We start from the raw sequence: 11,969 nt of genomic DNA, 5'->3' as shown, positions 1-11,969 counted from the left end.
GCCGGATGCCAGTCCCCCGGCGGAGTACCGGCATCCGGGAACGTATACGAGCTGGCTTCCGGCGGCGGCGGGCATGGCGGCCATTATTGGATAATTAGGTACAATTTCCATGATTAATTCCAGAATATAAAGCATGACGAAAGTAACTACTAACATGTGAAACTCGAACATACTAGATGCTGTGATCAACATGAACAGTAGCAGAGCAAACGGTACAACATCCATCGCTAAACAGATCGAGATATGTCGCACGTACCGATCTGGTGGAGGTGGCGGTGGAGGTGTAGCAGACGATGTCGCAGCAGTAACGTTGTTGACGACGGGGACGATGGGTCGAAGTAGACGGCGTTGAAGACGACGGTAGGCAGCACCGCCCGACTTGGATGGAAGGCGACCCGTGATGAAGAGCTTGAGCAGTCGCGCTTCCCAAAAACCTAATTCGCCCTCTCCCGTACAGGATCGCAAGGACGAGCGGTTAGGCTATGATGGCGGCGCAAGCAGAGAGAGGTGGAAACCCTAACTCGTGTATTAGATATGTTTCTGCGGTAGCCAGGCAAGAGATTATATAGGCTCGACTCTGTTCGTTTTCCTGAACTGCAAAATCTCGGCTCGAGGCTCAATCCACTCACCACGAGCGCGGCGCGCGAGTCGACTCGAGTCGAGTCGAGTCGAGTCGAGACGAGCGAGGAGGAGGAGGAGGAGCGCGCGCGTGTAGCACTCCTATTTTTACTCACTTACTAGTGGTGGAATAACCCACCTTATAAGGTGGTCTAACTTCCTCCTAGCTTTCCATGTGGGACTAAACTTCCCACCTCTTGCCACTCCCTAGTGAGCTGCCACCAACTTGGGGTCAAACTCACAAGACTTCCACTATGTGGACTTTAAGATTTATAGGAAAATCTGAAATCTAGTATGAACCATTAAGTGTAGGTCCATTATTTCAACAGCCATTGCGGTGAGGTGATTCTAGAACGGAGGAGAGAGGCTTTTGGTTTTGGACTGAGGTGACGGACACGAAAGTTTGGTGAGTGGATGGGAAGATCTGCGCCTCGCCCTCCGGGTACTTTTATAGCTGCTCCGCGAAACCGTCCGCTACGGCGAGGTTTTGGTGTATGAAATGAAATCAGAGGGGCAATTTTAGATTAGAATTGGACTATCTTGTCTTGTTTCTAGCCAATGCACAACCTTGAATCCAGCTTCAATCCCGAGGTGGCGCGTCCGGGGTAGAGTAATCAGCTAGGGCACGCACAAGCGGACAAGAAGAAAAGAAAAGGTCCATTTCAAAAAGAAAGAAAAGCTGGATTGGAGAAGGGGCTGATGCATTGCTGCACTGCCATCCATGGCTAAGGCATCTCTCTGCTACTATGTACCACGGGTTTCTAGCATGTTTTCATTCAAAGAAAAAAAAACATAGACTTACATTCAAAGGAAAACATATATTTACATGGATCTAAAAAGGAAAAAATCTTAAAACTAGCGGAGGCCAATGGTACTAGTCGTCGCTATCGTCCTGCGTTAGGTCGATGAACGGTGCCATCACCCATGGAAAATTCGGTGTTGGCGCAGGCGGGCGGTGGACTGGTGGCGGCAGAGGAGGCTACGTCGTTGGTGGTTGTTGCTCGTGAGGCGCCTAGGAAGGCAGCGGGTACGTACGTCGTTGCTGGCGGTGGGGGTAGGCCGGCGGTGATCAGGGTGGAGGTGCGGCGCGCAAGGCCTCCATGGACACCCTCGAGGCCTCCTCCTATGAGAGGTCGGGAGGCATAATGCGGTAGCGCTTGTGGCGGTGGCGGTAGCGGATGCTCATGCGAGGCCTTCATGGCCACAGCTTCATCGCATCCTCCTGATCCACGCCTTCTGGCATGAGTAGGAGCTCGTCCAGTTTGCCCTCCTCCTTGGCCTTCTCCGTGAGGTACGCAAGCTAGCCGAGGTAGTCCTCGGTCTCGCTCCGCTCATCGTCCCCCTCTTCCTCCTCCTCCTTCTCATGCTTCACCAGCGCCAACCACTGGGGAGCCGTTGCGGCGTAGTTGTACTCGTTGTCGTCGAGAAACCCCGCTCAGTGCCTCAGATCCCATTTGAGGTGGACGAACGAGTCCCATATCGGCGACTCCAAGGCAAACGTTGTGTCATCGCGGAGGTCTTCCGGTAGAAGGTCCCTCCGTCGGGCAATCTCCTAACGCTGTTCCCGCCCCTGTCGTGACACCAGTGTCACGGGCACGCTCCGATGGCTAAGGCACCAGCCACTGGGGAGGTGGACGTCGGTCCACCCAGGGGCCCATGGCGCGCACGAGGTATAGGGCACGGGCCACGTCGACGATGACATGTACGAGCATGCACGACTTCTTCTTCTTATTAGTATTTCTATATTAATTCCTTGTCACGTTTACATGCCGCTCAAGTATTTTGTGTTTCAACTTTGACCATCAATTTGTCCAAGGAAACATGTATTTGTCTGCTACTAAATTTGTACGTTTATATTCGTATTCTGACATATATAATTAGTGGTGTACGTCTTACAACACATGACTCCTATATTATTGGTCAAACAAACAGTTAAATTTAAACCAGAAAAATGATGACACCATTAAAAAAGGAACAGATAGAGTAGTAAAGGAGTATAATTAAATTTTGGTGATCAAATCACTGTTACTGTAACCCGCAAAAAAAGTCACTGTTACTATAGCAAAACAATTAAACTACTGACATTTCTGGGCTGAGGGTACTCCTAACATGTGGGCCCAACAGAGGTGGGACCCAACTATCAGCGACCCACATGCAGTTAGGGCACGGTAGGGTGGATCCCTCTCCAACAACAAGTGGTTTTCCTTTATTTTTTGACTTGCAACAAGCGGTATTGTGTTTCTTGCACTTGCACCACAAACTCGTCGCCTACCTTCAAAAAAGCAGTATGTTGTTTGTTTGGTAGTAAAATAAAGGTGGGAGACCAACTTTCGAGTCTATCCTCCTCTGTTTGGTTGCAGCAGCTTTAATTTGGCCCGCTTTTGCCCCTTGTCTCTTCCCTACGAAATCCTCTTTTCTTCCCGGCCAAGTCTACACTACAGCAGCAGGAGAAGGGAGATGGAACACATGTGGGACATGAGTGTTTCTGTTCCGCGGTGGATCTGCGCTGTACTATGTGTCATGTCAGGGTAGACCGGTCAGGCCAGTGCATCGTTGGCTCTTCTATTGTGTCGCGTGGATGGTGCGCAGACCCTGACCTGACCGTCTGTTGCGATAATCTGTTTCCTAACCCCTAATTCTTGCTACCGCTCCTGCGCAGGCTTGTTTGTTTGATCTAAAAATGTCCCGTGCCAACCTTTTTAAAACACGCGTGTGGCCTCTTGCAAAGGAAATCAAACATTTATAGGGCTCATCATGCCATTTAAAATGGCGTGATCTAACAGTTTATTTATTGACCTTGACGATCTGAGAATTTTTTCAGAGAGTCCAACATCGTTCAGTCTTAGCCATTTTGAAACAAAGTCACCAAACGAACAGACTTGTCTAAGTTGTTTTTGACCCATCTTAAACTAAAAGTAGCAAAGTCTAATGACTTGAACAAGCAAACCAAGACGGCATGTGGTAAAAGGCTATAAAAGTTTTTGTTTCCTTTCCGAACGCCGCAAATAGCTAACAGTTTGGAAAAAGTCCATTTACCCTAAGAAGCACATCAATCATCTTAGTTGTTCCATGTCATCAGTCAATCAGTCATAACCAAGTCCTTGTAAATTATTTGTATCAAACAGAACCATACAGGCAAACAGCGACAACATGCAGCCTATTCAGTACTGTAGTATTTTCTCAAAAAGGTTATTTAGTACAGATAAGCTCATGTTAGGAACGTCAAAACCTTCAGAATTTCGTCGGTCGACTGGGAGGGCTAGGCATAATGAATTACACGACTCCACATTCATGCATTCAAATTGGATCAGCTAACAAAATTCATTTTACTTCTAACAAAATTCTCACGAGATCATAGGATCAGCTAACAAAATTCATTTATACAAATTACAAAAAAATCTGAAACTTCTGTACAACATACCTACGGTTTGTATCTACAACTCTAAAAAAATATTCAGCCCCAAATTCCATCTACAGACAGAGAAATAAAAATAATATACTCTACAGCTTTAGGTGAACATGATTTCACACTATTCACACCTAAGATTTGTCTTTTTTTGTTCTCTAAGTGTAGGTAGAAATTTAAAATTGCGGTTTTTAGGGGTTGCAAATATATGACATACGTTTGTTGTCAATTTTTTCTAGAATATTTGAACATGATTTGTCCGTTTAAATTTTTTGATCTCACAGATCCTAGATCCTATCTGAGTTGCCCCCAAGTCTTCCCACCTTGGGGGCAATTTGGATAGGACCTTTTGAGTACTTTCCACCTTGGGGGCAACTTGGATAGGACCTTTTGAGTACGTGATCGAGCCACCCTGCTCATGGTTGGAGTCTTGGAGACAGATGGGAGTCAGGGAAGGAGTCTAAACAAAGTACTACGTAATAGTTTAAACAAAATAATAACTTAAAACTGGTTTTCCTAAAATTCATCCTAAAACAAGTTTAAGTTTTACTAAAACTTTTCCAAATACCTGTTATCCAAACAACCACTAAAAGTCATTTTAAAATCCGGGAGCATATGCTCGTGGGTACAAAAACAACTTCTTCTCTAAATACGGTAATTCTAAAACTAAATCCGAACATAAGAGCCACCACTGAGGTTAGACGCATTAGCACATGATCACCAACCCTATCCACCAGCGAGAGGTTACACGCGATCACCAACCCTATGCAGAAATACATCTAAGCTTAATTAGCATGTCATGTCCGCTGTTCCTCAAGGATGTTTGAATCAGATGCCCACCATTTGAGTTTATCTACAACAGCGGAAGCCAAAGTTGTGGTTAGAGAGAATGCCAATCAATCAATACATCATCAAATCAACCCATGAACAAACTATTAGACTGTACCGCACGAGAACTACCATCCAGTAAATGATACCATGGTAGCAGTCCTCAAAATACAAATTTTGGGTTTCTATAAACTTGAAAAAAATGAAGTGTGTTCACAATTCCTAGAACTATTAGAACAAAATTTGAAATACAAAGAGAGAAACGAAAAAGACAAATTGATATGTGAATATGTCATTTGTGCTTGTCTTTTACTGACAGTATTCATGTTGGAATTTTCTTTTTTTGTTTCTCGGTGTGTGTTTCGAATTTGATTCTCAAAATTATAGGGATTGTAAACACACATCTTATGAACACTTACATTTTTTGGTGAATATTTTAAAAACTTGAAAATTTGATTTCTGATGACTGATATCATGGTACCATATAGAGGTCTGTATCACTAGATATTTATCCAATACCACATGTCTCAGGAGAGAATAAAAACAGAAAATCTACCTGGGACTTGGTCTAGCGCATGCCACCGGAGCATAACCATCGTGGTAACGAACTCCTTGGCGTGCACAGTCGTAGGGCAGACTACCTCCTCCAAAATCTGCAGGAGACAGAAAAAAAATAACCAGGCGTCATAACAGATCGATACAGATGCATCTCCATTTTGTCTACAGAGATTTTATATCGACATGCATTGGGGAATAAAATGAAGTGATCGAACAACATCTTTAAACTAGATACATATTCACACCTTGCATGATTTGAGGGGTAAAGCCTTCAACTTCAACTTCTGCTGCAGATTACCCAGTTTCTGCTCAAACCTGCGGTGGGCATCCTCAGCATCGATTTGGGGACTGTGCTTTGGTTTGTCCTCTTCGATGAGTAGATCATTCACCGTGTCAAGAGTGTTTACAAATAAGATGTGGCTTATTGCAGCCAAACCTCCGAGAGCGGAAAGAAAAGAACGGATGGTTGCCCTCTTGGCCTTCCCGTGGTAGGCATCCTCGGCAGTTTTGACGAAAGTGGACACGCACATCCGAACCGTCTGTGTTTTGTAAAAAAAAAAGAATAATTCAGCACCATGTATACTTTCGTAATATCGCTATCGTACATAGGTGACACACCTCTGAAACTTTAAGAATGACATGTGCCATTTACTCGCTTCTAAAACAGTTGTAGATAGGAATATATTTCCTTTATGATACAGAAAATTTGAAATACCTGCTCGACCGTATGCATAGATATTTCACTTGGCCGACGGAGTCTGTAAGACGCAGTATACTGAAGCACGAAAAAAACAGTTTGGAGACATTGTAAGAATAAAAAACATAGCACATACCATGTATAAGAAAGTGGGAAAATATGGATACCATGAGCATGGAAGCCAAGTGCAGAGCTTCCCTAGCCTGCATGCAGAGTTCCACCGACAACAAAGTAGCTTCCACGTGCTGCATACAAGTTTCACCAACCAGAACAATCAGTGAAAGTTTGCGTGTACTTCTGAACCTAGATCCCTAACTCTAGCACAATGAGGCATTTTTGCTTCTTTTCTAAACAGCTTCCAAAGTACCAGTACTCCCCTGAAGGATATATGTGCTAATGTATGATAGTGCAATTCTGAATTCAGATTAGCACCAAATATCTCAGAAATGATCGCACACATCCATTGACAATGCCAAAGTGGTGAGAATATCTTTTTAAGCAGATAACTAAACAAATAATGAACTATATAAACAGTGAAATAATCAACTTACTGTTCCTAACGTACCAACCTCAGTTATAACAGTAATAATATGCCTCACCGCGCCTACTCAAACGAGATAATCTGGTCGGTGCAGAGTGGTCTGGGAAGGAAATACATATACCCCACATGTTTCACACAGCGGACGACCCATCCAGTGAGGTCAAAATTGGCTCACATTATCTCCCGACCTATGCAAAACCAGGTCTTAAATTGGCAGAGACGGCAGCCTTGATAGCATGGCGTCGCGGCGGTGTTCATCGCGCGGCATCTGGCGACTATAGAGTAGCAGCGTCATGTGGCAGCAGGCGCCGAATCACTCGAGTCTATCTATTGGAACTGAACGACCTGGATGGCACTAGGTCTAGCTAAACAAACGAACGATGCCATAGATTAGCACGATGGACTAAACTTAATGCATGGGCTCCTTTTGGGCTTTGGTACCTATGGAGTAGCACAATTAATGAGTCAAGTTTGGGCTGGATACAAAAATCAAATCTCTACGTCATTATGTATACTATGTAAGTACTGGTATATCTGCAGGGATTAGTTGACGGGGCCGATCATTGACTGTCTCCGCCCCTGGAGGTGGAGATGAGGTCCGCCACACGGGCTATTGGGTTTCTTTTGGTAGAAACCTTGTATCATAGAAAAGCAAGAAGCAACCAGTGGCGTCAAGATCAGCAGCCTAAGCTGAGAATAGAGTTATGTGGCATAGTGAGATGTTGTGGGTGAGAAATATTTTGTCAGAATAGCAAGTGTTGAGGAAAGCGCCACTGAATGTATGGTGTGACAACAAGTCAGCTAAAATCATAGCAAGTATTCCAGACCAACATGATAGAACCAAACATGTAGAGATAGAACGCTTCTTCAATAAGGAAAAATGCTACAATAAGAACAAGTCATGTAAACTCAAATAGCAGGTCGTCTAAAGAGTTAGGAGTTAAGGAGTGTAGTTCAGCTTGTGACAAGATGGGAGTGATAGACATCTGTCCATCTTGAGAGGGTGTTGGGTTGTACATATCTAGGCCAAGCGGCCCGAGTGATCCAAGTGTACTTGTACATGTCTGTGTACCAAAGAAAGAGAATAAAAGATTCCGGAGATTTCCCCTAAAGACCACTGTATTGTTTAATAGATGCGTAGATAGTGAACAAATGTCAAAATATATAGACTGGAACTCCCAAGTTATGTGTTCAAAAGAAACATGAAGACCTAAGATCAGATCACTTAATCTAATACTCCATATGCAAGACAATTGTGTTCCTAATGATGGCTGTCAAAAATTTCATATTTGCAAGCATGTTGTATATAAGTCAGCATTTTAGTTCACAGTATAGTCATAACATGTTACGTTGGGTTGATTTATATTTAAAAAGCAATTAAAAAAAGGTACAACTCCTTGTCTTGAAGTTATATTTAATATTAAGTTGGAAATCTATAAAATTCTTTTTAATTTTGTTAGAATTCCAATTTTTGATTTTATTAAATTATTCTATTCTAACAGAAGTTTTCACTCTAGCTTTGTTGCCTGCACATACTAACCATTTGTATACCACAAAAATAGGGTATCACAAGAAATAAACAAATAATAATGGTTTTGCCATTTCTTACTAAGTTAATTTTCTAATAAATTTGAATATGAGAGAACATTTTCCATAAATTTGATCGAATATGCAAGGAAGAGATCTAAACAAAATGTACAAGAACATTTCCATAAATTATATCAAGCATGTCATGAACACAACTTACCAAAATGCTTGAATTGGAAGAAACCATCTCCCACGTATTCTCTTCAATTTTCCGTTCCTCTTCATGGAACATCTCAAAAGACTTCTCCAAATGAAAAAACATGCATTAGATATATATTCTTTAGATTATGAAAGCAATTCTATTGAATCTCAAAAGAAACCACAAAGTCCAGTGTAACTAAGTAATTGGTGAGGGTGTAAGATTTCTTTTTTAATTCAGGATATTAGCTTCCTTATAGATAACTCGAGAAAAGCAACATGACTGGAAATTCTCCAGCAATTATCCCCCTTCAGCAAACAATGCTACAAGGATAGGACGATCAAAACATGGCTGCAAAGATAGGATGATCAAATCATACTCAGACAAGTGCAGACATCTTTGTACTCTCAAGCAATGTAGCGACAGGAGAAGCAGGATTATTATCCTTCCAGTAGGAGGGTTATTAACCTTCCAATAGGGGAAATTTAAAAAAAATACCTAGCATATAAATCGTGGTCACCACAGTAAACAATTGCCAATGGTAATAAGACAACAAAAAAGAGAGCTACAACAACTTAAATGTGGCAAACTAACCATGTCATCTTCATAAGGAACACCCAACTTTGCAGCATACTCCTTGGTAAACTCCTCTATTTCCGCAATAACCTCCTCGACGTTCACTGTCTGCACTCAAACATAAAAGGACAAATGGAAAGGAAGAGTGCATGGAAAAAAGTTGTGACGCAAAATAATGTTAGGTGAAAACTATTAAGTTTCATGCACCAACCACTAGAACCAAAAGTTCAAACTGATGGAGAGAAGGTTGGCAATCCACATATACCGTAACACCCCCTCTCACATGTGAGTCAATAAGGCCTACACGTGGACAGAAAGAGGGCAAGAGCAATTTGTTTTTAAACGGTGGAACCCGAGACTTGAACCCAAGACCTCTCCGATACCATATTAAGTTTCATGAACCAAGCAGTAGAACCAAAAGTCCGAACTAATGAAGAGAAAATGGAAATCCACATATACTTTAACAAAAGCATCAAGATCATCACAAACAACAAATTGTATTTAGTAACACCAAGCCATCACATTACTGTTTCTGACAAAGTCCCAAGAAAACATAAAGAGTAAGGAAATAATGCGTATTCGAGACAGAATACGGAATAATTTGGTTGCTTTATTATGTTCTACTAGGTGTCATTGGAATCCGAAAGCAATTATCGATAGAAGAAAACATATCAAGCTAACCTATCAAATAATTAAATGTTAAAAAGAATGATTCGTTGGACTAAAATCAATGTTCAAGAATTCAGTCGATTAATCAGTTGACTAGCCAGTTAATAGCTACTCGGAGGGTGATACATGCGAACAGGTGTTACTCATCACGTTAACTGGCCAGCCCAACTAACTGGCTTGTCAGACTGATTAATCGGTTCTCGAAGCAGTTAATTGGCATTGCACCAGTTAACTGGGAGGGCTAACAGAGGCCAAATATTTGGCTCGTGGCCTCTCCCTCCCACCAACGCACCCAAATTACTAGGTTTGGGCTCCTCCCTCCCCCTCCGGATCTAGCGGCTGGCCATCTCCTCGCCATCCCCACTCTGCCACCAGGAGCTCCCCGTCGTCTCTCTCGGCTACTCCCCCCCCCCCCCCCCCTCTCTCCCTCTCTCTCTCTCTGCTTTAGGATGCTTCATGTGTGAACTTACTTGTTGTTGGTATCTTTGCTGTGCTTGCCGGCTACTCTGTTTGTTGTGTTTGCTGCTCTCGTTATATTGTGTTGCTACTACTTATGATTTTCTTATATGTCTACAATAGCATACCTTAGTACACAGCATTGTTGGGAGCTTGAGATAATACATAAATTTAGCTATATGTTGGTTTGGCCTTATTTAACCTACCGATTAATGGTCGACCGATTAATCCAGTTAACAAGCTGATTGACTGATTAATCTCTATACTCCTCAACCAGCCAAGCAGCTACCAATTACCGATTTACTTAACACTGAATAAAATACTTTACCGAGCTGCCGTCATGAGTCAGTCTGATTCTGAATTGAACTGACTTGATGGAAATTTTCGCCAACTATTGATGCCTACTAATCTCACACTGACACATCATATAATTATGGGATCAATTGTTTCCCATGTAATGTAAAATAGATGGATATTAACCCGATTAAGCTACTGATTTACCCCTGCTGGGATTAGGAGGTTTCAATTGGAACTTGAATATATCCTTAGGTTACAGCAGCAAACAATGTAAATTTCCAAGATCACCCTCACAGATGATGTTTAGCTGCGCAGCAGCAAACTGATATGTAGCCTTTTGTTTCTGTAGTTTTAAGTTTTCTGCACTTTCCTTTAGGCTAAGTGTTTTTAGTAGCTCCTGAGCCTTTTTTTCAGCTCCCTTTTGTCTAATTTTTTCCGAGATTACGATCACATTACATCTTACAGATCTAGATTAAGAAAGAGAAATTCCGAATAATTACATAGCAGGACTGTTTTACCTTGGGCTTGTCCTTGTCGCTCTCTTCATCGTTCCCCTCCGGATCTGCGGGCTGGCTGGGCTGATCTGCGGCATCCTTGTTGGCGCGGATCACATGCTTGAGTGTCAGGCTGCCGTGCCGGCGCAGCGATAGTACGGGTAGAGTTCGGCGGCGCGACGAGCTGCCGATTCTGCTGGCAAACGTGGCGGATGGCGCCAGAGCTATACGGGCGCAAGGTCGGAGTGCGGCCATGGCTCACCTCTCAGATTATCAGGACAGGACGGGCTCCCACGCTTAACCCGGAATTACGCCGCCTATGGTGATCGATGTAGATTTCGGGCTGTTTGCTCGTGCAAATTGTAAAGCGATTTATATTACTCTCCGCCCGATTAAAACGAGTCGCCCGGATCATCTATCCAGCTTCTAACAACGGGTCAGCCAACTTCTTCGGGAAAGGATCGGTTGCACCCGGCGTCCCGGCTCCAGTCCAAATCTCTCGAAACTATTAGGGCATCTCCACCGCCAGCATATTTCAGACAAAAAAAAAGTTTTGTTTAGGCTAGGTCGTAGATATTAAATTGCTCTCCTTGTCACAAATATCTGTTTGCGTCAGGGTTAAAATTCATAATAAAAAACTTATAATTAAACATCTAAAATTTTATGCAATGACTCCTCCTTACTCTCCTCATGCTCTGTCAAGCCTATTGATGCTCAATAGTATTCATAGACGAGCCAATATGTGGCTATCACGGAGCTCAGTGTGCATGGAGAAACTGCTTAAATGTTGTTGCACCTCGTTGCGACTCAACCAACTCACTCTAAAATTGTCATCCTTAGTCATGGAGGCTGTCATCACCCTATTACTACTCAACAATCATGTTGTGCGTGATCCCACAAGCAGTCATCACCTCATACATGGTCTGGACATTTCATGTTCTAGTAGTGACAAACATTAGCCCACCGAGCTTGCAGCACACAAAGTGCTCGCTCCATATATTTCCTACAAGTCTCTTGCCTTTAGGAAAAACTCTTCGTTTTCTCGGTTGCGGGATTACAGACTGTCTTCACTAGTGTGACACGGTCCGGATAGATGTCATTAG

General features: G+C 42.9%; 1 protein-coding gene across 1 annotated transcript; it reads right to left on the bottom strand.

Moving 5' to 3' along the window:
* Window positions 1-4,587: 4,587 nt before the first annotated feature.
* On the bottom strand, window positions 4,588-11,390 carry LOC124676670. The gene is made up of 8 exons (XM_047212716.1): window positions 10,891-11,390; window positions 8,969-9,058; window positions 8,396-8,476; window positions 6,275-6,352; window positions 6,126-6,185; window positions 5,656-5,949; window positions 5,409-5,505; window positions 4,588-4,877 (listed from the first exon to the last, which is right to left on the bottom strand). Exons 1-8 carry the CDS (start codon window positions 11,119-11,121, stop codon window positions 4,822-4,824), a joined length of 987 nt encoding a protein of 328 aa, XP_047068672.1. The 5' UTR covers window positions 11,122-11,390; the 3' UTR covers window positions 4,588-4,821.
* Window positions 11,391-11,969: the final 579 nt, after the last annotated feature.

Source organism: Lolium rigidum, chromosome 7, assembly GCF_022539505.1.
Source record: "Lolium rigidum isolate FL_2022 chromosome 7, APGP_CSIRO_Lrig_0.1, whole genome shotgun sequence".
Taxonomy (NCBI): Eukaryota; Viridiplantae; Streptophyta; class Magnoliopsida; order Poales; family Poaceae; genus Lolium; species Lolium rigidum.
Note: the sequence above shows the minus strand (reverse complement) of the source record. Positions and strands in the feature narration are given on the sequence as shown.